Here is a 27,857-nt window from a genome sequence, read left to right on the forward strand (position 1 = left end):
TCATTTCGCGACGCTCTAATTTGTTTCCTGGAGTTTTATAGGAAAAGTGTTGGTGTGGTTTATTAGGAGTAAAGATGCCGAAGGTTGTTTCGCGTAGTGTAGTTTGTTCAGATACTCGTGATCGGGAAGAATATGATGATGGGGAAAAGCCGCTGCACGTCTATTATTGTCTGTGTGGTCAAATGGTTCTTGTGTTAGGTGAGTGCACTTTTTAATACGCTGTAGCCCGAAGGCCTGTGCTGCCAGGGTCTCGAGTAGAGAAGCTCCCTGGTTTAGTTCAATGTTGTGGGCAGTGGTTCATGACCGAAGACTCGAGGCGGAGCACTTTGTAGAACAGGAATTGATGTTTAATCCTTTCTCGTGTCAGAATTGTATGAACTTTTATAATAACGATGAATATTATTATACATAAGCTAATTTGTCTTGTTAAAAAAACGTTGAAAATAACAGCAAAGCTTTCTGAGAGCTCTGTAACGGTTTAGTATTATTAATATTTTACTTTTCTATTCTGGTGTCATTGTCTGCTAGTATAGTTTGCTAGATCCTTCCCTTAGATCCTAAAACAGCCATGTGAATAATGAACTCAGTCGACCCATGTTTTGTGTGAAAACAATGTTTTTGCTTATTCCCTATTCAACATCTATTATTGAGTTAATATCATATGAGTTTTATTTAATCTCTGCATATATATGTTCACATATGCAAAATATGCAGAATTTTAAGCTTTGCCTGCATTCCGGTACTTTTGTTTTTAAAAAGAAACGTTATTTTTTGTATGTTTTTCGAAACTTATACGATGCAGAATTTTATTAAATGATTTTGACATATATTTGATTAATTATAACTATTCATGATATACTCGAATGGATTTGTCAGTATTCACAGCTTCCAACGATCTTCCATTTGTTGAATTACAAAAAGTGTAAATAATGTCAGTCAAAACCCGAATACTCAAACTAAATGTATATAGGTGAAAGACGATGACTGTCAATAAAACGTGCTAAGAAGAATAAAAACCTTAATACGCCATCAACATATTTAACTCCACTCAAGGTGTATACTTGATGGGAGCACCTTTTGCGGAAATTACAACTGAGTTTCTGTTTGAAGAAGTCTGTACCAATTTTGTGCATTGAAATGATGGTATATCTTTGCAAACTTGCTCAGCCTCTGTGAAATTAGTTGGGTGGGGATCATGGATGGACAGTAATTTTTGCCTCTTGAAAACAAGTCTTGCCACAGATTTTCTATACGATTCAAGTTAGGTCTTTAGGTTACTCACAGACATTCCCTTTCGTCTTGTTAAGCCACTCCAGTGTAGCTTATGGTCATTGTTGTGCTGAACTGAGCTTTTGCTTCATGTCTATGTCTTTAGCAGATGTGTTTTCCTTTATGGTTTAGGGATACTTGCTCCATCCATTTTTTAGCTCTGTCTTGACCCCATAAAATATTACAGTCACTGCCATACTAGTAGAAATGTGCTGGGTTTGTGCATTAAGTAACGCTTTGCATTTAGATCAAAGTTTCAGTTTTGTCTTGACTGATCAAATATCTTTTGTCATGCTTTGTTACAAACTATATAAAGAATTAGAGATTGGTTTGTCACTCTGCCATACAGGCCAGCTTTGTGGGATGTTTTAGACTTATGGACATTCTTCTTCATCTCAGTCAGTGAGATCTATACCTCTTTCAAAGTTACCATTGGTTCCATGGTGGCACCCTTAACATTTTTTGGAAGCTCAGGTTCAAGATACAGTCTTATCTGGGTGGTTGGATAGAGCCTTCCATATGATCAAATTTCACTATGAGATATTCAGCCTCTTTGAACTGTGATCTGATCTGTTCTGACCATTCAACACATTTATTCATGAGTTATTTTGAAAGCTCCTTGGTCTTCATGATTAAATCTTAACATGAAATGCACTACCTGCCTGAAGGCCTTTATAGAAAGAGGTGTATTTTTTTCAGAAATCATGTAAACCATTATTCAAATTCAATTTATTTCATGCCTTGTCAAAGTAAATTTGTGCATCTGAGCTAATTTAGTCTTGGCTTAGCAAAGAGGTGAATACGTATGCAATCTGTATTACAGTTTTTTTTTCAGCTTTTGCTGATATTCAGCTTTTTTCACCTGTAAATGTTCTACTTGAGCATTTAGGTTTGATTGAAAATATTTACGTATAAAAAGTAAATTTATCAAAATGGATCCATCATTGAAAGGGACTGAATACTTTTGCAAAACACACATAGCGCTAAATCACATAATTTATGAGACTTGATAGAGCCTAAATGATGAGTTAAGATAACAACCAGTTTGTTGCCACACCTGGTGAAAATGAACCAATATGCCCAATTTGTAAAAAGATCAGTATCTTTGTGCCATTGGGGTGGATCGTGCACATCCTTGTGCTGCTTGTGTTACAATGGCTTGCTTGGATGGCCTACGCGCTAGGACTAAGCCATATCGAACATTTCTGGGATGATCTAGGACAGTGTATGATATCTGTGGCACAAGGAACTGCCATGTGCTTCTCAAGGCCTATAAGCAACTGGGAGGTTGCGAGGGTCACTGTATCGCTGAGAGAGCTCTGGCATATTGGCAGCCAGCAGCCATATCACCCTGCAACTCACAACTGGCAACCCACTGAAGCTAAGCAGGTGTGAGCCTGGTCAGTACCTGGATTGGAGACCTGGGTACTGGGAAAAACTAAGGTTGCTGCTGGAAGAGGTGTTAGTGGGGCCAGCAGGGGGCGCTCACCCTGCGGTCCATGTGGGTCCTAATGCCCCAGTATATTGACGGGCACACTATACTGTAAACAAGCGCCGTCCTTCGGATGAGACGTAAAACCAAGGTCCTGACTCTCTGTGGTCATTAAAAATCCCAGGGCGTTTCTTGAAAAGAGTAGGGGTGTAATCCCGGCATCTTGGCCAAATTTTCCATTGGCCTTTACCAATCATGGCCTCCTAATAATCCCCCTCTATGAATTGGCTTAATTACTCTGCTCTCCTCCCCACTGAGAGCTGATTTGTGGTGAGCGTTCTAACACACTATGGCTGCCGTCGCATCATCCAGGTGGGGCTGCACATTGGTGGTGGTGGAAGGGAGTCCCCATTACCTGTAAAACGCTTTGAGTGGAGTGTCCAGTAAAGCGCTATATAAGTGTAAGCAATTATTATTATTATTATTATTATTATTATTATATTAATTCCACTATGCTCTCTTTTGGCAAATGCTATTGTTTGCAAAGTCCTAGTCACAGTTTGCTAGTGATGTCACTCAAAGTTGAATCCAGGGTGACTCAAAGCTGAAGCTCAACTTGCGCTCCAGTGAACCTCTTTAGTGGTTGAGACACTCAAGAAATAAACATAAGGATTTTAAGTACGTCTGTTCAATAAAATGTCAGTGCACCTATCCCAAAAATATAGTTTTATAAGAACATTTTCTTTATAACAGCTTCGATAAATTCACAGTGTTATAAATGAGAATATAGTTAGTATGTAAGGTTTTATAGATTAACACTCTCTATATACATTAATGAAGAGACAAATAAGATAAGATCACTTTATTGACCATATACACTTTCTTGTATTAGGAATTTGTCTTTTTGCATACCTCAACTTGCTCTCCATGAGACACACAGACAGGGAGAGAAACTCAAATAGCTTTATGATGGAATATTGCCAAATATCTTAAATAATTTGTAATGTTGTCAATACTCAAAAATGATATTATTAATAGCCTTAGTTTAAAGAAGAGCAAAATAATAATTAATGGTCTCTGGGGATTGTCATATACACTTAGGTTAAAAAAAGTCTCATCGGTGTAGACCAAGCCTGATTGAGAGAATATTCAATTCAAATATGTAAAATACTAATGACTAAAGATAATGACTGACCAGGAGCATGCTTTAGACTTGATAGCAAAACAAGGTCACAGGACCACTTTTGTAAACTCGGGGGGGGAGTTCAGTTATAACAAAGAATAGGAAATGAAGAGTTGTGGGTATATGAATGATCTCCATAACAGAAGACCCTCTATTCAGATTAAGACCTTTTAGATTAAATGAGCTACTAATTGAGGAAGATGAACCAAATGACCCCTTTTTGGTTGGTGACCTTTATTTTCGTATGACATCTGTGTCTATAAAGTATGTTGGGTTGGGGCATGATTTAAAACCCTCCATGGATATTTTCTATTTTCTAATTGCATTGCTTTGAAGTTTTCCTACAACAAAGAAATGGATCATGCTATACTACAGCAGTGTGCTCACAAGAGGTTGTTTAGAAAAAAAAATGAGGCTATTCTTCTCAGCTTGTCTTCCCCATCTCCTGATTTAAACCTAGTTGAAATAGCTTTCTTCACACTCGAAATTGCCTAAGTATTCTTCAAAGGCAGAGTTACTAAGACATTAATAAAATGGAACACATTTGACACTTCCTTGACCAGGAAACTTTTGCTTTCCTGGTCAAGGAATCTTTCACAACTATTCTGTGAAAGATTTTAGAATTCATTAATGGTAATGAAATGCCTACAGGTTTTACTTTAATTACATTTCTTAAACATTTCCATTAATGCACATTTTAAGACTTTTGGATGGCATAGTGCTTGCTTATAATTCTGTATACAGCACATTACTTTGAGTAAAAAGGGATCTTTATACATATAGCTTAGAAATGGGATCCATTCCTATATAAAATCCTCATTGTTTTCACTTGTGGTTTGCAGATGCTCAATCTAGCAGTCTGCAGTGACAAACTGAATGAATAATTGATATCTGCCACATCCTTGGGGCGACTAAGACTTTTTCTGATGCAGGCAGACTTCTGTTTATGGGAAAAAAGTAGCAAAAATTGACAGTAGTACTCTGAATTTAGAAACATTTATATATACAGTATTTATTGCATTTACAAGATAATGGATTTCACTTTCTACTTTTGCTTCAACAAAATAAAACCTTTCTCCCCTTATTCTATGTAATGAATATACTGTATAAGAACAAAACCTCTTAGAAATCGAATGTTTATTTCAATAGTCGTGCTAGAATATCTCAATACTAACATACTGGTCTACAAGCCTTTGTGAAATGAATGCCAATCATATACCCAGCCTGGGTTTGAAGAGAGAAAATGATGTTTATTAGGCTTCCTTTTTTATTTCCAGGAGCTGGAATAATTACATTTACTAACATGGCAGCAAAAATATCTTGGCTTACTTGCAACAGCCTTTGGGACATGCTCCATGGTTTTATGAGTCTTTGCTTTTGTTCAACGGTTTAGAGCAAGAGAAATGTGATTCACTTTGCTTTGGTGTATGACCAGGATTGTATTCCTGTTCTGTAGCTTGATGGTGTTATGGAGCTGTAGCTTACCATCTTCAAAGTGATAAAATGAGAATTGGCATCCGTTTGTGATTCTGGTATCTTGTGTAAAAAGAATAATGCACATATTGTTTTTGTGAAGCTTGTACTGTGTTGAGCTTTTAAGAACCAATTAGGAACAGGAGGAAATATGCAAAACTGTGCAGTCCATCACATTTGTCGGTTGCTACTGCCGAATACAGGCGCTTAGACATCCCTTTTGTCTCTGATTACTACTCTAAATTCAGATTAAAGGGGAACTGTAATCCCAATTTCTCAGACTGTTTATTAAAAATTTACAAATTCTGAATTAAACACAAATCATTACCTTTGTGAAAATAGTGGAAAACCGCCATGTTTTGGCAAACTGCTGGTCTTGCCACAGACAATAAATTGTGATGTGAAGCGGCCCTTCCCGCTCACTAGTCTAAGCGACTAATGTAGTGCGAATCAGATTGTGCAGCAGACATTTCTCCGCAGAAATGTTCCAACCTGATCTGCATGGGGAGTTAACAAGTAATTAGTATTTATTGGCAAAACCATCTCAATGTCAAGAGCAATATTTCTACTGGATTAAAAGGGATGTATTCACAAGCCTGCTTGTTTACAATGTAATAAGGCTGATTCATGTCTCCGAACGATTTTGTTGTCTCATTCTGAAAGGCGGAATGTGGAGCTGTGCATACCTGGGACGTTTTGTCTATTTTGTGATGTAAATTTGGGGTTTTACACATTACAGTGTACATTTTACCTTCATTGTGATTTGAAATGTACTGATCAATGCTGTTTTTTTCGAACCCCGAAATATAAAAATAGTTGTGCAGTACCCCTTTAGGGCAGTGTTTTTTTAATCTTTGACTTAAAGAGGTTGTAGGTTAGCTTGTATCTGGGGAAAAAAGCTTTTAATACCTACAGTAGAGTGTTCTGAGATTAATACCATGCATTGCTGTTTAAACATGATGATGGTGTAAACGAGAGGTTTTAGTAAGGCTAATGTACAAGTTAATGGAGTACTATCCTTGAATGATTTTTACAATGTTGAAGATTATTGTTTGCACAGAGACCATTAAGTTGTAGTATGTCGTTACTTTTAAATAAATGTCATGTAGTTTGTTGTGTACTTTCATAATGCATTAGGCTCTTTGAAAATGATTATTTTGTAAGAAATAATAAAGGTCCAATAAAATTGACATTTAAAGATGCAATGCCTTGGCGCTGAACTTTTTTAAGCATGTATAGTTCAGCATGGAATTTGGAAGAGCTTGATAACTGCAAGTCATAGGATGTGCTACTTAGAGAACTTTTAGCCTAATAAATAGTTCTACTTCTGATATTTTTTTTATACATTTCCAACTGGTATACTTTGAAGTGATTCATTGATGGATTGTTTGATTGAATACTGATTCTCTGATTCTGTAGACTGCCAGCTGGAGAAACTTCCCATGAGGCCACGGGACCGAGCCAGAGTGATTGATGCAGCCAAGCATGCTCATAAATTCTGTAACATAGAAGAAGATGAGAGTGTTTATCTTCGAAGGTATGGATGATATAAAAGTATTTCTGTGCTGTTTATTCAAACATAAAAACCTAGGTGGAAATATGTGATGAAATAGTTGTAGATTATGTTTTCGTGCTTATTTTACTTAATAGGTTAGAAGTAGTGATAGCAATTACCCTAGTCTACAATAAATATATATATATATTGTGATCACTATTGAACTAAAATATGATTACTTGTAGAATTTTTCAGCACAAAAATAATTCTTGCATTGCTTGTTTGTTTTTGCATATAATTAGTTTTTTTGTATATACCCCCAAGCTGCTATTAAATGGGTACTGTTTTTATCTATATACAGTGCCTTGCGAAAGTATTCGGCCCCCTTGAACTTTTCAACCTTTTGCCACATTTCAGGCTTCAAACATAAAGATATAAATTTTTTATTTTATGTGAAGAATCACCAACAAGTGGGACACAATTGTGAAGTGGAACGAAATCTATTGGATTTTTGAAACTTTTTTAACTAATAAAAAAATGAAAAGTGGGGCGTGCAAAATTATTCGGCCCCTTTACTTTCAGTGCAGCAAACTCACTCCAGAAGTTCAGCGAGGATCTCTGAATGATCCAATGTTGTCCTAAATGACTGATGGTGATAAATAGAATCCACCTGTGTGTAATCAAGTCTCTGTATAAATGCACCTGCTCTGTGATAGTCTCAAGGTTCTGTTGAAAGCGCAGAGAGCATCATGAAGACCAAGGAACACACCAGGCAGGTCCGTAATACTGTTGTGGAGAAGTTTAAAGACGGATTTGGATACAAAAAGATTTCCCAAGCTTCAAACATCCCAAGGAGCACTGTGCAAGCGATCATCTTGAAATGGAAGGAGTATCAGACCACTGCAAATCTACCAAGACCTGGCCGTCCCTCTAAACTTTCAGCTCAGACAAGGAGAAGACTGATCAGAGATGCAGCCAAGAGGCCCATGATCACTCTGGATGAACTGCAGAGAACTACAGCTGAGGTGGGAGAGTCTGTCCATAGGACAACAATCAGTCTTACACTGCACAAATCTGGCCTTTATGGAAGAGTGGCAAGAAGAAAGCCATTTCTCAAAGATATCCATAAAAAGTCTCGTCTAAAGTTTGCCACAAGCCACCTGGGAGACACCCCAAACATGTGGAAGAAGGTGCTCTGGTCAGATGAAACCAAAATCGAACTTTTTGGCCACAATGCAAAACGATATGTTTGGCGTAAAAGCAACACAGCTCATCACCCTCAACACACCATCCCCACTGTCAAACATGGTGGTGGCAGCATCATGGTTTGGGCCTGCTTTTCTTCAGCAGGGACAGGGAAGATGGTTAAAATTGAGGGGAAGATGGATGCAGCCAAATACAGGACCATTCTGGATGAAAACCTGTTGGAGTCTGCAAAAGACCTGAAACTGGGACGGAGATTTATCTTCCAACAAGACAATGATCCCAAACATACAGCAAAATCTACAAAGGAATGGTTCACAAATAAACGTATCCAGGTGTTTGAATGGCCAAGTCAAAGTCCAGACCTGAATCCAATCGAGAATCTGTGGAAAGAGCTGAAAACTGCTGTTCACAAACGCTCTCCATCCAACCTCACTGAGCTCGAGCTGTTTTGCAAGGAAGAATGGGCAAGCATTTCAGTCTCTCGATGTGCAAAACTGATAGAGACATACCCCAAGCGACTTGCAGCTGTAATCGCAGCAAAAGGTGGCTCTACAAAGTATTAACGCAAGGGGGCCGAATAATTTTGCACTCCCCACTTTTCATTTTTTTATTAGTTAAAAAAGTTTCAAAAATCCAATCGATTTCGTTCCACTTCACAATTGTGTCCCACTTGTTGGTGATTCTTCACATAAAATAAAAAATTTATATCTTTATGTTTGAAGCCTGAAATGTGGCAAAAGGTTGAAAAGTTCAAGGGGGCCGAATACTTTCGCAAGGCACTGTAGGTCCTTGCACATTAGAATTAATATTAATATTAAGTTAAGCTAGAAAGACAAATGTCAGCATAAGCTTTAAAACCTTCTTTGATTGATTTTTATCTAGCTCGCTTATCGCACAAATTGTTATTAGTATAATGTATGAAACATGATAGCAGTACCCTTTTTAAAAATGGCAGGACATATTTTGTTAACATTTACTGTACTTTTTGATGTCTCTTTTTTTACCTGTTTAAATTTCTCATACAACTGCATGTTCAGGTGGACCATCTGACTATAGTACTAGTGTTCTTTATAAATAATTTCACATTTTAAATGTTATGGATTTGTTATGTTATGTACAATAGTCTTAAAAATTAACTGAAGAACAATTGAACATCGTCCCCCTACTCAAAGTTTTTTTTTCTTCTTCTAGACCAGAGGGTATCGAGAGGCAGTTTAGAAAGAAATGTGGAAAGTAAGTATTTTAACACAGGAATTAATAAGACGGAGAGATCCTTATTTTTTAAGGATTTGTTTTCAGAAGATGCCGTATGTTTTGCTTTAGGTAACTGAGACAGGTTGCTGTCTATGAGTGACAGGTTGTCACTTGATATAAAGTGAGATACGCTCTATCTAGTCTGGCAGGAAGTGCTGTTTTGAATTCGGATGAGTTAAAACTTTTATTTTGCAATGGAGAAAATAACAGAGTCGATATCACACCTGATTTGTCTGTATTTTCCCCCCTGCTTTCTGATAAATCATAAGAAACAATTCCCATGGCATTTTAAGTTTTTAACATAACCCCTTTTTATCTGTGAGTAGATTGTTGATGCCTACTGGATGATTTCATTTACCTCTCTGGAAAGCTAGATAAGGGGAGGTTGTCAATCAAATACAGATACAATCTTCTGTTTTACTGGTAATTCATGTTTTTACAAGCTGTCATTACAAAAATACAGATGGTGGCATTTTCTGGAAACTAAAGGAAGTCCCCATTATTGGTACTATTGTACCCTTGAGCAAAGTACTTCACCCCAATTGCTCTATTCTACTCGGCTATACAATTAGGTCCCAGCACTGTTGGGGCTAATCTTGTGTCACAGACTCTTAGTCTGCTTAACGTGGAGAAATCCAGGACAAGCTCTGGTCTCATGAGCCTCTAGATCAAGGATTTGAGTTTGGACTATTGATATGTATAGGGCTATGTTAGACAGATACTTTATTGATCCCATGAGGGAAATTGCAGAAATTGCATCCTTGATGTTGCTGCCTCAGTTATTACTGTCTGTGTGCTGTTAAAAAACAACTTTGTTTTTAACATATTACAACTATTATTACGGTGTTTGCCATGCACATTTTAGACATAGAAATTCTACATATTGAGATTACTGAAATAAACACTGCTTGTTTTAAGTAACGTATTAAAAATATTGTTCCCAAATCCAAGAAAAGAATTATGGCGGTGCACCAGCATCATCAGCTAATTTAATCTGATAAGCGTAACACTGATTTGTTGCATTGAAGTTTGAATACTGTGTTATACTTATAGTCACATTTTCATTCAGAAGTAGAATAATTTAAAAAAAAAACATTTTAAAACTAGAAGCATTTCATAAACCACAAAATAAAATATGATTCCAATGAATTAATAGTGTTTTAGAACAAGCTGTTTCACAATTTAAGGATTTCTCATGTGTTATGGGGATGAATTGTAAGGTTTCTTTATAAAGTAACCATCATTTAAGAACGTGTATGTTAAAGATATTTTACTCTATAAAACAGTTGAGGATGTGTGATAGTTACAAAGAAATCATATGCTAAATGCTTTGTATTCTGAGAAGAGCAGGTTTTAATCTGTGCTGCAGAAAATGAGATGCTGTCATCCATTTTATTAGGCTTTAGAGCATTTTTATCTTTTTTTACTCTGTTTACTGTTTGTCATCTAACTGTATTTAAATTTAAAAATCTCCCCATTTTTACAATTTTTGTCAAAAAATAGTAGCATTGCAGTGCCCTTCTGCTTTGTTATGTGGCGTCCATTATCAAGTGGATACACCAGTGATGTCATCCTTGATGTTATGTAGATGAGCATCAGTGGATATAGCATTTTACATTTTTTTTAACTTGATTAACAACAAGAGTTATAGCCAACACCTGTCAGTGTGGCTAGTAAGACTGTGTGGTAATTTTCTTCCCTGGTGTGATGCAAGTAAGCTCAAAGTAGTAAGGACATGTGACTATCACAAAGATCTCAAAGTATTTTGGCAAAGAAAAAACAAGCTATTTATCTTTTTGAATGCTGAATAAACGGAAGAGCAGCACTGCATTAACAAAGCCCTGTGATTTATTCCTGGTGTTTCATTGTTGTCAAATGCCATGAAAACCATACCCAATTTGTTATGGAAAAGTGACATGAAAACACGTCTTCTAAAACTCAGTTCCCAAGTCCCTGTTCCAGAAGAAGTGGCGTTTTGTTCCTAGGGCTTTATTCTGACAGAACCCATTGGTATATTGATTATCTCTGTTGACATAGGGTATATGTTCTATAGTCTTGTGCAATTTGTGTTATGTAATTTCAAAGGTTAAACAGAGATGCTTAGACTTTTAAATGTAGATTGCAGACAAGCCAGACCTTATGCTCCCAGACTCCTACAGGCACTTGATACTTACTGATTGGAAGCATCCTTCTCTTTCAGTCATCTACGATTAATTTCCGGGCTTGAATATTGCAAATAGCCAGTTTAGATCTAGACAGTGACTTGGTAGTTTTGTATATTTTCCTTTTCATCATGACAAAAAAGACAAAAGGAAGGATCAATTCAAATTCAATGTTCTTTATTACTTTTGAAAATCCCTTTCCTGTGTGAGAAAGGGTACAGACACATTATGTGTTCAATTTATGAAACACTTAAGCTGTCACAATGTATGTTAATCAGACGCTGTCTATCTCTTGTGAATTATTTTTTTAGGCACTGCCTGGTTACTCAGTTTTTTTTTAAATCAAGATAAATTACGGTGCTCCTACTTGTTTGAAACAAAAGTGTAGTATCATTGAGAGCCATGCAGAGTAGTTTGTGTTTTGACAAATGTTTATACTTAGAGAGGAGTACTTTAGAATAGTGTGACATACAGTTCCCCCAAAACATCAGTTTTTTACTTTTTGTATTTTTAACTTTTTTTTTCCCCCCTAACAATTCAACACAAAACCTCACACCATTTTTCAATGTCTTCTAATAATAATAATAATAATTGCTTACACTTATATAGCGCTTTTTCTGGACACTCCACTCAAAGCGCTTTATAGGTAATGGGGACTCCCCTCCACCACCACCAATGTGCAGCATCCACCTGGATGATGCAACAGCAGCCATAGTGCGCCAGAACGCTCACCACAAATCAGCTCTCAGTGGGGAGGAGAGCAGAGTAATGTAGCCAATTCACAGAGGGGGATTGTTAGGAGGCCATGATTGATAAAGGCCGATGGGGAAATTTGGCCAGGATGCCGGGGTTACACCCCTACTCTTTTCGAGAAACACCCTGGGATTTTTAATGACCACAGAGAGTCAGGACCTCGGTTTTACGTCTCATCCGAAGGACGGCGCCTGTTTACAGTATAGTGTCCCCGTCACTACACTGGGGCATTAGGACCCACATGAGCCACAGGGTGAGCCCCACTAACGCCTCTTCCAGCAGCAACCTTAGTTTTTCCCAGTACCTTAGATGGTCTCCCATCCAGGTACTGACCAGGCTCACACCTGCTTAGCTTCAGTGGGTTGCCAGTTGTGAGTTGCAGGGTGATATGGCTGCTGATGGTTGCATTTCTTACTCTCTGGTCTTGCACGCAACCACCATCCGAGACAGGAGCTGTACAGACACCCCCTCCGACTCTTCTTCTGTTAGGGTTGGGTTAATAATTCCTTGTACTTACGTAGCATTTTTCTGGACACTCGCACTCAATGTGCTTTACTGGTAATGGGGACACCATCCACCAGCTCCCTGATGACACGTAGATATAGGCTTTCTCTCCTGCTTGTAGGCTTTTTCTCCTTGCCTTTCTAACTATACCAGTATCACACTACATGCACTTACCAGGTTATGTAAGGGTTCAGTTCAATTCTTTATGTAACCTGAATCCTACATAAGTCAAAAGTGATTCTTAGGTGTTGTGTGAAGTCATATTGTGAATATGTAAGATATAACACTTCTTTTACTTGCCTTAGCTGTGTCTGGGAGTGAGGAAGGAGGGATAGGGATAGTACAGCAAACGTGCATGCTCACCAGTGTTTATTGACCATAAAAGGGGAACTGCAATGCTATTTTTATATTTTGGGGTTAGAATGAATCAGCTTTGATGACTGCGTTTCGAATCACGATGAAAGAAAAATAGTAACGCATAAAATCTCCAATTGACATCACAAAGGAGAGAAAATTTCCAGATTTGTTCAGTGCCATATTCTGCAACTCAGAATGTGGCAACAAAACATCTGGTGAGGTGAAGCTCCCCTGTTAGATTGTAATCAAGTGGCTTGTGAATACATCTGTTCAAATCCAATCTAAATATTGCTCTCGACGTTGACACGGTTTTGCCGATAAATACTACTAGTGAACTCTGCATGCAGATCACTCTACACCATTTCTGCAGTGAAATGCCTGCTGCACAACCTGAACTCATTCGCTCGTACATCACATTACATTACTCATGACAGTGGCTAGTGAGCAGGAAGGGTTGCTTCACGTCATAATTCTCGTAAAATCTCTACAAATGGGCGTCCATACACTACTTTCACAAAGTTCACCATTTTGTGTTTAATTTGTAATTCTATAAAATTTTGCTATACTGTCAATGAATTTGTTTTATTATCGAGATTTAATAACTGGCCTGAGAAATTGGGGCTGCAGTTCCCCTTTAATGGTTTAATGGTTAGTAAGTATATGTGCTAATCATGGAGGGGGGTAGAGAACAAGAGGGAGAATGCAGTAGCAGTCAGTTCAAGAAAGTAGAAAGGAAGACTTTAAAAAGTCTTTAATTAGAATAATTACCAAATATACCATACTCTTTAAAAATACACAGTATAGTAAATTATAGAATTGCCCATAATGAATTTGTAAATACTCTGCTATTCAGTAATTAAACATAAAATAAATAGTATATAATAATCAATTGGGTGCTAACCTGACATTATCGCAATATGGATTACTCACAGTTTTCATTCTGTTCAGGTCTTTTCACATGCCTGAGATATGAAATTTGGTATTGTCCACACTGAGGGTGGCCTGTGAATCTTTAGATGTTACTAGATCTAATTGGATAGATTATGTGATTTGGAAGGCAGTTGGTTTGCATCAAAGCTGATTTACAGTTGCTGTTACTAAGGGCTATATCCAACCCATTCTTCTAGGTTTTCATTTGTAAATATTTTTTGAGAATGTTGGAGTATTTGTTTTCCACTTGGATGTTGTATGTTACAGTGTGAACAAAATGTCAAATACATTCTGGTTTAATGTATCATGATTATAGGCTGTTAGGCCAAAAAATGTGTAACTTTGCAAAGGGTATGTAAACTTTCTATAGGCACTATACCTATAAAATGTGCTTGGTAAACTAGAGGATTATTTCTTTCATATACACCATTTTTTCTCCTTTGTTTACTATTCTATATTTTAAAAACATTGAATTAGTAAATACAAACTATTTTGGGTATTAAAGGAAATACCAATTTTGATTAAACAAGAGTAACATGGTAAGAAAGTGTCATCTCCATGATTATTGTGTGTTAACAATTTTCCAGGCCTATGTATGTGTGTTTTTAAACATGCAACATCAATGAGAATATGCCCCATAAGATAATGCCTGTGTAGGTTGTAGGGTTGTAGATTTTTTTAGCTTTAGTGAAGAGATTGTTCTAATATGAAACGTGAACTCTTCACAATTGCAAAGCTTTTTTTTGTGCATTTTCCTTACTGTGCTTAGTCTACAAGAAATTAAATACACTGTAAGTTTTGGAAAATGCACATAACATGCTTTACAAGTGTTTGCTGTAAATACTTTTCTTTATTATGAAAGCTTAAAATAGTACAATAATCCTCCATTTGTCTTGCTTAAAACCAGCAAGCAGAATGCCATTTTTGCAAATGCTGAAATGTAAAACATTTAATTATCCTTTAAGATGATTGTAATACTTGCATTCTTAACTTTTATTAAATTCAAATTCCTAGCCTCCAGTGAATTATATGTAGTAATTATAATTTTAATAACTGTTTTTCTGTCACTTCAAAGGATTAAAAAAGGCATTAGGAAGGAAGATAGATGGGTGTTGTTGTTATGTGATTCAAAATTAGAGTGTGGAGGTTTTTTCATTTTCCTCATTCCCAGTTTGGGTATTATTCTCTGATTATATAGATTTTTTTTCATTTTGATTGACAGCACAATCTGTATGTAGTTTTATAAAGTAATTTACAAACTGTAATATTGCAGGCATTTCCCACTTAAGTTTTTTTTTCCCCTCATACATGCTTTCATAGAAATGTACAGACAATGTTTTAGGAACAAGTGTGTGCTGCATGCAGTACGTTAAGCAGTAGTTAAGATGTTATTCAAACCATTGAGACAAGCAAATAATCGATATGTAAGATTTTTTATTTTATGTCAAAGTTGTTTAAAACGAGCAGTGTTTATAAGAAACATTTCCGTAGATCGTAGACCGTAGTTCCGTTTTATGTCTTATCTAATGTCTTATGTTTTATGTCAAATCTATATTGTAAGGATGTTACAGTTCACATATCCAAAAAATAAAAATTATGAGATTGTGTAAAAATCTAATGTAATAAAAATGTACAAGGCTGCATTTTTTCTAAATTTTCTAATTGTATTTGGAGTTTAGTATTTATATTTACATTAGTCACATTGTCATCTGGAAGTAGAATTAAAATAAATATGTAAAAAGGAAATGTCATTCCAGTGAATTAATAGTAAGTTAATATTAGTTGTTTAAAAATGACCCCAATTTCCAATTCCAACTTCAAATTTTATTATTTCTAATTAATATATATATTAAAATATAAAGATATCAGAATAATTAAGTTTACTTCTGAAGTAACCATTACGTGATAAATACATGTCAGAGAATGTGTTTTATATAATCTTGAATCAATTTATATCATTTGGGGATCCCATTTTTCTTGCAGTGAGTGTTGTATTAAAGTGCTAGGTTAACTTCAAATCTTTCTTCCCCATGGTTATTAAATCTTTTGCATGGTGTGCATATATATTGATTTAAAAAAAATCTTGTGTAAGATTGTGGTTGTGCGCTACATTATAGTAGGTGAAGATGATCTGTTGTATTAAGAGATGATTGCGAATTTCTTTTCTTCCCCAGGTGTGGCCTGTTGCTGTTTTATCAGCACCAAATGAAAAATACTCCAGTGACATTTATTGTCGATGGAGCAGTAGTGAAGTTTGGCCAGGGATTTGGCAACACTAGCGTTTATAGCCAAAAGCAAGAGGCTCCCAAAAAAGTCAGGGTAGGTATCATTTTTACTTTTCTTATTTCCCTAAAATGTTTCTGACCACGAAACCTAAGTCCACATTTTTACACCTTGATGCTTTTTTGGAAACAAATCTGAAATCTGAGATGTTTTTTTTTTTCATACCAGCCCACTTTGTGGAGAGACCAAATTTTTGTTGACTTTTACGTTTGGTGTGACAGCCAGATCTAGTAGTGTCTGGGTGCTTTCCTGATCTGTGTATACAAGTTGTTTTGAAAGCTCCTTGGTCTTCATAGTAGAATCCTTGCTTGAACTTCACTACCTGATTAAGGGACCTTTTAAATATCAAGAGTTTTCCTTAAATATTCTCAAAGGGATCCAAAATTCATAACATTAAAAATCACCAATAATTTTAATCCCCAATAATTGTGATAAAAAACCTGTCATGTATAATTCCTCTAAAAATATTTTGTGAATTGCAAATTTAAGAAAATCAGTCTTTTACTGAAAGAATACTAGAGCGATATCATGGAAATAAAGGAAAAAGCCAAGCGGAGGAATTGATAGTCTGAAGGAGACATCATCTGCACAGGAGAGAGAGAGGAAAACAAGTTAAAGGTCCAGAAATCTACTCATCAGTAGGTAATCTTTACCTAAACAATTCAATTTACTACTCTGACCCACCCTTTTAATGCAGACTTCACTTACATGAGGCAAGGAAGCAACACAAATTCCTGAAAAACGTCTTGAGCTTACTTTTTGTGGCTGCTGTAAGCATTTTCTTTTTTTGCAATGTTGATACTCATACTTATCTTAAAATACACAGACATTTTGTTTTATACTGTCTTCTGGCTCTTGTAATAAAGCCTTATATATCTTACTTTAATTAATATAGTACATAATCCCCTGTAGGAAGAAACAAAACTGGTATTAAAATGCATTAGAAGGCATGGATTATGCAGATCCACTGTTTAAAACAACTTGTACTGTAATGCTGTGCCAGTTATTTCTCAACAGACTTCACTATTTTGAACATTAAAAATGTATAAAAAAAGAACTTTGTTCTTTTGAAACCGTTAGCAGTGGAAAGGGAGTTTCTAAATGGCAATTTCCCACTTTCCATTTGGAAATATTAGGATATTCATTGCTGTCAGTCATGGAGATGTGAAGCAATAAATTAAAAAAAAAAGACACCACACAGCAGTACATTTGGCTTAAATAAAACACATCAGCTGTCATCTAGTTTAGACAGAGGACGCCAGTCTGCTTTGTGATTAATTTTAACATTTGCATAGAAACATATAGTTAGCATTTCAAAAGCAAAAACTGGGACCCATTAGTCAAAGTTCAATTAATCATAGGTCCATTAAACTGCCATTTGGAACTAGAAGCATCTTTTTGTGATGCTTACATAGTGGTATTAAATACGGAGCATTTGGCTAGCAGGTTATTGAAGCATTGTAGTGTGAACTTATGGTCAAGCCCTTATTTGTAACCACTGGTTAAACACTTCAAGGCCAGATGAGAAATTGTTTGACATTATGCTGTATTGCACAATGACTATTCAAAATCAATAGAGCAGTTCTGGAATATGTATTGTAGGAACTGTACTGAGTGCATGAGTTTACAAAATGGTTTAAATTGCTTTCTCTTTGCTTTTTGTAAGATGTGTAATTTATAACCTGTTTTCTAAAGGCACCACAGATGAATGCAAAGTGCATGACTATATTACTGTTTTCAGTACATGGGCGAAACATTTTAACCCTTAAAATAAAAGTTAAACACAGAAGGGATAGTTTGCTGAACCCTCAACAAATTAAAACGTGCAGTTTTTTATTTTCTTTGAAGTGCTGCACATTCTTCCATCAAGACCATTTTACTTTTGTTTCTTTCCTTTGTTTCAAACTTTTCACAGTTTCGTAGTAAACTACTAAAATAAGATATGAATATTGCTGAAATTTCTAGTCACTGCAGTGAGGTAGGAAAAGAAATAAACAGGCATTGATACTTTTAGAATTAAATTTTTCATGTTACTGGAATTGACAAATTAACTCATTTGTCTTGTGCAGTTTGGTTCAGAGTTGGTGGTGTTCTGAGTTCTGCAGTTATGAACAGAAAGGTTATTCATGTTAAAATAGTCATGTGGGGAGAGGACACGTACAATCTTTAAGATTTTATTGTGCTAACTAAACCCCTAAAGCATTCATTGGATGTCACGTATACATGTATAATGTCAATATGGCCCACTATGGAACACTAAATATTTTTAAATATTTAAGTTCAATATTTAAGTTAGAGAAAAGCAAACTCAAGGGTTAAGATAATTTAGCAGCAGAGTGGTTTGCACTAGGCAACCAGTACAGTAACAGGTGGATTACTGCCAAAGATGGATGTATGCTCGTTTGGAACATAGCATACACAAGAAGAAGAACCCAAATGAATTCCTTTTTGACCCAACACTTTTGTTCATATTCTGCAGAACATATCTCATTTTAATTATGTTGTTGTTTTTAAAAGGAATATCTTGCAAAGAAATAGTGGTGATTGTAACTTGGATTGTACCATGAATCTAACCGCTCAAATGTGAATTAAGACTACCTATTCACACAGGGCAGCTTAGTCACTGCCCAGAGGCAGTTCAAGCTTTGTTTCAATTTTTATTTGTAAGCTACATCTTCCTACACTTTATGATTGTGTTAATACCACAGGAAAAACCATCCCTTGAGATGGTTTCGAAGTCTGTTTTCCTTGACTGCTTGCCTTAACATAATGACAGATTTTAATCTCCGCTAGTAACAGAGGAACATAATTGTCTTTGTTACTGGGTAAGGGAAGAGCAGAGATCTGGCAAGGTCACTAAGAAGTCCAGTTTCTAAAATTGAAGGCATTTTCCTTATCTGAAATTGGGGTCAAAAGGTATGTTGAAGTCAACCTTAAGAATGAGTTAAAACTTTTGCAGAATGTAGAACTGGAAGAGGAGCCAATCCATTAATATAGTGGACAGCTATAGTTCATTTATACAATTAATTCTGCTTCTCAAGAGGGAGAAGAGTCTTAAGAGGGATGGTCTATTGATTATTTTGTTAATTTTTCATCTTCGGTAATTCCAGATGTTTATCGTAGATTCTCACAAGATGGATTAGTATTTTTTATATTAATACTTCAAAGCTGAATTTCAGTACCTTTCATTCAATGGAAAATGTAAAACACTATTTTGCAGATATCTGAAGAAATATATATAGAAGATTTCTATAGAAGACATTTCCACAGCAGTGGACACAGAAGGCTCTATAAAAGTATTGGTCAGTTTGTTATTGAGGATGTAATGTAATAATAATAATAATAATAATAATAATAATAATGTTTCTTTATTAGCCCTATACAATTTCTTACATTAGGAATTTGTCTTTTCGCATACCCCAGCTTTTCTCCATGGAGACACAGACACACAGACAGGGAGAGAAGCTCGGGGTCAGAGCGCAGGGTCAGCCATTGTACGGCGCCCCTGGAGCAATTAGGGTTAAGGGCCTTGCTCAGGGGCCCAACGGAGTAGGATTCCTCTGCCGGCCGCAGGATTTGAACCGGCAACCTTCCAGTCACAGGCGCAGATCCTTAGCCACAGAGCCACCGCTCCGCCTGACTGCCCAACACTATGCTGATCAAATCCTGGGTCCTCACTTGCTGCCCTTCCATGTGCCTTATTTTGATGTAACAAAATTCCAACAAGACAGTGCTCATGCTATTCCATGCTTAAAACTCAAGCATTTATGTGGAAAAAAAACACTTCAAAAGCTGCATTCTGAATAGTTTGAATTGATATTATCTGACAGTTTTCCACAAAATCATATAATATAATGAGCATCAAACAAAACCAGAAAAATCAAGTTGAGATTTTGAATATTGATTTTTTTTTTAATTTTCATTAGTTTGACACACACGCATAAGAACTATATCACCTCATTAGTGAGAGAGTTTATTGGATATGTATGATGAGGGGATGGGTAGAATGTCATGGCTGATAACAATTTACAAGAAGAAAAATGAACCTGTCTTATCCCACTTCTGAAAACGCAAATACCTTTTCGCCATTGGTATGTTTGAGGTTCATCTAAGTCACCTCAGGTGGAATGGCCAACAGTGGAGTTCTTTGACTCACGAATCACTAATGGATGACTCACGAATCAGCACATCACTAATGGATGTCAGCAAGAAGGGCACAGACATATAGTAAGACATGTCTTGTGTACAAGTTGAATATGTGGTGATCTGTGATGTAAATTCCACTTGTGGTAATTGATAAAAGCCTGACTGCCCAACACTATGCTGATCAAATCCTGGGTCCTCACTTGCTGCCCTTCCATGTGCCTTATTTTGATGTTACAAAATTCCAACAAGACAGTGCTCATGCTATTCCATGCTTAAAACGCAAGCATTTATGTGATAATGTGACATTTTGGGTTCAGGGATCAATACACTGATTTATGATCAGGTATCTGCAATCTGGTGCCATGCATGCATCATATATATTTACACCTTGTGAGTGAGTTTCAATAGATGATCTATTCATGGTAAATATTTAGCATAACAAATTTCTTCATGTCATGCCTTTTCAATAAAATCTGGATCTGCTGACGAAGGATTGTCTTTTTCCCCGATAATAACTTTGTGAATTGACTGTAGTTGAAAGTTTCTTTTGATGCTCGGTGTATTATTTATTAATCTTATAGCTCTTCCTGGAGGCAGTAAAATCGTTTGTACTTCCAAGTAGTTTTTGTCTTTCATGGTAGATTTAACAGGCTTTTTCTCGCTCAGCTACTGCCGAGGTCACATATGTAATAATGACAAAACCCTGCTTGCCAGAACATTAGCTCAGATAACTGGCCCTTGGCTTTTGTTGCATTATGTTTATGATTATGTACACTGTATTTCACAATGTAGCCTGGATTTTATTGTTACCATCGCATTTTTCATTGAGGCGAAAACGGCAGGTGCTTGTAGGCATAACGGGTCTGATGGTCTTTCTGGCAATGATGGGTTTGAAGTGACAAAGCTTTTTTGAGACACTATTTCTTGTGGGAATCCTGTTTTGAAAATTTATGCAGACTTGCCTGCTGATGTATAAGTGTGGTGCGTTATTGGTGCATTCCCAAGTGGTTCTTGCTGCCAATGACCTTTATAGTGTTCTGTTTTCCTTTCAGTCTTCTCCTTGGAGGTATGATTTTTTAAACTTGTTCTCCAACTATTGTTATCATTCTGCTTTTTATGTTCATTGTCTCCTTGAACTAAAACTTTCTTGTAACCAGTTCTTTTTATTTCGAATAGGTGATGATGACAAAGCGCACAAAGGATATGGGAAAATTCAGCTCTGTTACCGTCTCGACCATAGATGAGGAAGAAGAAGAGATTGAGGCTGTAAGTCATAATATTCTATCGTATCCCCTGTTTCCACATGCATAGATAATGACTAAGATCATCATTTCCCGGCATAAAGTGGAAATATATTTAAAAAGGAATTGACAGGACTGTGCTCAAAACACATCCCCTCTACTTCATGTAATTATTTTTTTTCTCCCTATTCAGTCAAATTAGGTTTAGTAAAAGCATAAAATAAAACCATATTACTTACAACAGTGATGGGACAAAGGATCAGGAGGCATGAAATCAAATTACATTTTTATAAAAAATTTAGCTGTAACGAAGATTGCTTTTTACCATGACCACATGTCAGGTTTTTCTTTCAAATTTAGACTGAGGTTGAGAAGCATTGTCTTTGATTGAAAAGGCACTCTATGTGCCCAAGAAAATAGAACTGACTTTGGATCCATACGATTAATTTTAAATGAGAACAATTGAAAGAAAAGCAATCGCATCCGCTTGATAACTCTAAAAAGAAAATCTTGAACGTATTGCTATGGCAAGAAGTGAAAACATTTTTAAAAGGGGGTATTTGAAAGCAGGTGTTTTGAAGTTTTTGTCTTAATATTCTGTGGCATGAAATGCGTATAGACCCTTTCCAGTCTTCACTGCTGAGGCCTTTAACAGTTGTAGTGTCTAAAAGATAAAAAAAAAAAATTTCATTAGTTATTGTTTAATCGATTATTTCTCAATAGGGGAAATTATACTAAACTGGATGCACTTATTTACACACAGGTACAATTAAATAGACAATATTTCATGGTTACATTAATATGAACTTTCAAAGATCAATCCGAATATAATCATAAAGGAATTCAAGTAGGTAGCTGTGTTAGTCGAAAAACTAAAAGCCGAAATGTGTTTCTTTTCTTCTCTTTTCAACATGGAATAAACCTTTACTTGTTCCTTATCGTAAAGGATGTTATAGAATGATTAGGAAATTCAGTCAACAAAGGTCTTGCCCAAACACAGTTGACATATCATGTGAGGTATTATTAGATGATTGTGAGTGGAATTTCCTGGGTGATGGTGTATACGTTGCACACCATATCACATTGGTGACAGAGATGAGTTGACCAGGAACTTTTTAATGCCCCAGCGTGACTATCTACAGGTATGTGGTGCTGTCAGTGATGGTTACATTTCACTTGGAACTGAATCTTTTCTATGTGGCTGTATAGCCTGTAATTCAGGAGATTAATGGCTCTAAGACTGTGAGAGCTGGAGAAGTCTCTGCACCTCCTCTTTCTCCTTGTCTGTTAGATTTCTTACTGTGAGCCAAGCCAAATGTAAACTGTGAAACACTGTTCATGATTCCAAAATGTGTGGACCAGGAAAGAAATGGGTATGTTAGAAAAAGCAATATATTATAATGACGCTAAAACAAAAGTTATTCTGATCTGTAGAACCACAAAGGAAAGGCAAGAGATCACGTAAAATGTCTTGAAGATGATAACAGGAACAGGAAGGTGTTAAACAAATGTCATTAACATATTTACTAAGGAGAATCTTAACAACAAGCCATAGGTTGAGGAAAGTTCTGTATTAGTTTTAAGCAATGAAGAAGTTGAAGTGGTAAAGGTACTTAGGAGCACTTAACAAAACATCCCTCATCTGAAGATGAGGGATATTATTTATAGATATTTTGAACAAGTATTGAACGTATTTAAGATATGGGTAGTACCTATTGACCAGAAAAGTAATTGCATAGAAGCAATTAATTAAAAGAGGAGCAAACAAATCAGTTGCAGGCCAATAAGTCTTGTTTTTACATTAATGGAAACACTGAATTAAATCACAGGGTAATTTATATGGTTATAGGACTGATTTAGAAAAAGCAAGACTTTCTGTCTTGTTAATAATAATAATAAAAACCTGTCCCTTACTGGACATGACACAAATACATGTACATTTTCAGAAGGCTTGTGTAAATGTTCCATATAAAATATTAAAAAATACAAATAAAGGGTGAATGCAGACACTAAAGTGAAATAACCAGTTGTGCAGTGAGAGGGTTGGTGACCACAGCTCACCCTAACAGATATTAATGATATATGTTCTACAAACTAGTAGTGAAGTTCAGTAATGACGTCAACATAGGAGCATTTGCTGGCATTACAAAACAGCAAAGGAAATTTTAAAAAGTGTTATTTTCAGAGTGGGCAAACAGCTGGCAGGTAATGTTTAATTTATACAAATACAATTTATACAACTAAATTGAGGAGAAACCACACCTCAAGAGGCTGTTTTTGAAGAAAGACTAAGAAAGAAATGTCAACTAATGCCAAAAAAAGCCTTTGGCATTTGTTGACATCATTTTTAGACGTTAGACCATATTTGAAATACAAATAAGGAAATACCCAAAAAGTGTAAAAGTGCAATTTAAATTCAGAGATGTCAGAAGTGCACTAGTAAAACATTATTTAAAATGCTGTATACAGTTTGGTCACCAAATTACAAATGTAATATTACAAAAGCAGAATCAAACAAAGTAATCATTTTATTTATTTTTGGGCTTAATGAATGACAGAGCTGCACTAACAGGCTAAGAGGACTGAATCTTTTTTTAATATTCAACAAATAAACTATGACATTACCTGTTTCAGATATTCCAGATTCTCAAAGGCATTAACAAAGTCAAACCCATTGGACTTCCTCTACAGTGAAACATAATCCAGAGTACACAAGTGTACATTCTAAGAAAAGTGCATTTAAAACTGAGAATCAGAGGCACCTTCTTACACAAAGGACATATTGTTAAAACTAATACCCTGGCTTCATTTTTACAAAAATACATTACGGGATAATTGTAAATAGGTTTGTTTGAGTTTACTTCCACTGTACTAAAGTATGCTTTTTTTCTGTATGATTCATGTGTAGGAATGTGGTATCATGTGACTATTCCACACCATAATCTGAGCGTATATCCTCAAATTTGTGTTAATGATAATACAAATGTTTGTTTGTTTTTTTTATTCTGATGTAATGTCTTTAATCGGGATTGAAGGAAGAAACTCTTAGATCATGTTAACCACAATGATAATACCATGTATGGGGATCACATAAATTAAACAAGAAGTAGAGCTTAATTAAGATTTGTCTTCTTTTTCCAACAGAGGGAAGTTGCAGATTCATATGCACAGAATGCAAAGGTCATCGAGAAACAGCTGGAAAGGAAAGGCATGAGCAAAAGAAGACTTCAAGAGCTGGTAATGTAACGATTACTGTATTGATGAATACACCTTGACTTAGATTAAATACAGTGCTTTACAAAAGTATTCAGAACTTTGCACAGTTTTTTACATATTGTGTGTTGTTTTAAAGCTTGCAGTCATGACACTTTGAAGTAGCAGTTAATAAAGTAGTAGCTACAGGATTTAGTGTCTGAGATGGGAGAAAAAGTCTGTGGGTCAGGAATTTCTCAGTCACTCCACAAAAAGACCTTTTATGGAACTGAAAACACCTACCTAACATATAGCTAGTACTTTATTTAACATTACTATTTACAGTCACCTAAATATTAGGTAATATTAGTGGGTAAAGCTGAAATAATGAAAGAAGCACCAGTGTTGCTTATCCCTATTCCCATGATTCAGTTCAGAATCAGCGCCACACAAGCAATGCAGCATTTTTTAATTATCTGTAATTACATTGCTCCTGTACCACATTTAATAATTGTTATTAAATCATTAAATAATACAATTTGAATATAATGGCAACTTAAATCGAATTAAAATATTTTCCAACGACTAGGTCAGTGCTTCTCAAATGTTCTTTTAAAACAGTTTTCATAATTTTGTGATCAATTGAGTTTTGTCTGTTTTTTTCCTAAGTTTGTAAAATTGCTGTGTATGCTGTTTTTGCTTTTATTACATAAGATTCCTTTACCATGTCTTCTTTTCATTAGCATCTTTGTAAAGAGCTTTCATACAAGCGCTTATTATTTTTTTCTTTTACCTCTCTTATGTGGGTACTAAATTAATTTTGTTCAGATGTACTTTTTAATTTCTCTGTAGTTCACGTTTAGGCCTTATTAAACATGTTTCATGTGATGTGAGCCAGTATTAGAATTTGTCTGATTTGGTTTATGTTACTGCCTTCAGCAGTTCTTGGTTATCATCTATATATATGATGTATTTTTAGATCACCGTCTCCTCTGTTCCAGCTTTTGTTACTACTTGGCTAACACTTGCCATATTATCATGACCTTTTCCTTATCTGGTAATCCTCTAAGAAAATGTTTTAGCATGCAGAAAAAACATGCATTAGCACTTACAATTGAGCGCAAACATTATGAATTTTGTTCCCTGGGAGCCTACCCAAGAGAATAAATTTATTTAATTGTTTATTGAGGGAATGCAGCAGTGGAAATGCTTAAGTATGATGATTATTTTTTCCTTTTTTTTTTCCTCACAGGCTGAACTGGAAGCTAAAAAAGCCAAGATGAAAGGAACGCTGATCGACAATCAGTTTAAATAAATCCCATCTGCGGATCAGCTTGTGAACTTATCTTAGCTTGTGAACCAATATCTGAAATGTGTGTTCCTCTCATAAAAAAATATCGGACACATGGCTCTGGTTTTCTTTGTTCAGTAGGCGCAGGTTCTGCAGTTTGTAGATTTTTTTCTTCAGACCTTCAAGATACGTGTTGGTAATGGAGAATATAATATTAAATGTTATGCCTCGTGTTTGGTTACTTTCCCATGTGAAACCAGTCAAGATTATATTCTTTTGCAGAAAGGAGTCATAACTGCAAAGATGGGACCAATTGGGAATTTTAGATTGGGTGTGTTTATTATTGCTAGTATTTGAACAAAGGAAGGGTTAGTTGTAAAAGCCCTTAGATCTGTTATAAATTAATTGAAAAGGTTTAAAAAGCTGGTCAATTAATGATTTGCATATCATTTGCCTTTTAATTTTAAGAAGATATCAGAAGATATAGTAACAAAAAAACATGCCATTTTTTCATAACAAAAATGTGTTCATGTGTAGAAATTGCTGTCCTTTTCAAGACATTTGTCTTCTGAACATTTTTGGTGTGGTCTGTAACAAAATTAAAAGCATCATGAAAAGTAAACTCCCCCTTAAACGCATAGCTCAATATAAGTCAGTTGTCACCTTAATTCCATAAAGATCCAGCTCACCATTTGTTTATAGCTTCTTGTGTGTTTTGTTAAGTTTGCATTTATGCTGGCAGACAGTACTTGATGAGCTGTGTTTTAAAAAAGGATGGGATTCAATGTGATGTATCATTTTCATGCTTTTGATAACAGTACTCTTGTCAAATAGAACCAAATGCCAGGTAAATTTGGTAATAACCACATGGCTTATACAGTAGTTTTGCAAAAGTTTGCATCCTTTGAAAGATTTTAAAAATTAATGTACCCTTATTTTTCACAAAAAATAGCTTGTAAGTTTTTTTTACTTGTAAATGGCTTGTACATACATTGTATTGATAACAATAAAGGAATTTGTTTAATACATACAGGAAAAACATTATTTTTTTTCTTTGTAACATGCGAGATGTTTTGGTTTTAATTTAGCATTAAGCAATTATTTTTGAAAGGCAACATTAGCAAATGTATGTTGGGACATTTGCAAATGAATCAATCACAATAAACTGGAAGTCCAAGTATTCTCTTTACTTTTTTAGAAAAGTTGTTTAATTTAGCTTTGCAAAAATTATTTTTGAGCTACCTGGTTAACAGTAATCTGAAGATTAATAAGTTGCTGTTTGAACGGTAGCCAAATGCTATTCTTAATTGAGGTAAGTCAAGTTCACACATTACATAGCAGTAAATGTTAGTGTTTTGTTGTGCATAGTTACATGGGACTTTTATCACAATTAGTCAATTTTGCACCTCCGAAGGACTGTCATTCTAATAAGATTTGCTTAGAAGTTTCAGTCATCAAGCAGGGGATCCTATGGCTGCCTCAGAGAGCATGTGCTTCAGTTTCATCCGATTCATTTTTGGAAACGCCAAACCTTCCTACTGGTAATGGTAGATGTAACCAGCAGCCTTTTCCTCAAGCTATAGAGATCACTTTATTAGCCATGTACAATTTCTTGCATTAGGAATTCGTCTTTTCACATACCCCAGCTTGATCTCCATGAGACACACAGACAGGGAGTGAAGCTTG

General features: G+C 35.6%; 1 protein-coding gene across 1 annotated transcript; it reads left to right on the forward strand.

Moving 5' to 3' along the window:
- Positions 1-27,210, forward strand: steep1 (STING1 ER exit protein 1). The gene is made up of 7 exons (XM_088596798.1): positions 1-198; positions 6,777-6,894; positions 9,250-9,291; positions 16,193-16,337; positions 21,624-21,713; positions 24,833-24,925; positions 26,133-27,210. Exons 1-7 carry the CDS (start codon positions 75-77, stop codon positions 26,193-26,195), a joined length of 675 nt encoding a protein of 224 aa, XP_088452924.1. The 5' UTR covers positions 1-74; the 3' UTR covers positions 26,196-27,210.
- Positions 27,211-27,857: the final 647 nt, after the last annotated feature.

The sequence above is a fragment of the Lepisosteus platostomus genome, chromosome 10, assembly GCF_059453375.1.
Source record: "Lepisosteus platostomus isolate fLepPlt1 chromosome 10, fLepPlt1.hap1, whole genome shotgun sequence".
In the NCBI taxonomy this organism is placed as follows: Eukaryota; Metazoa; Chordata; class Actinopteri; order Semionotiformes; family Lepisosteidae; genus Lepisosteus; species Lepisosteus platostomus.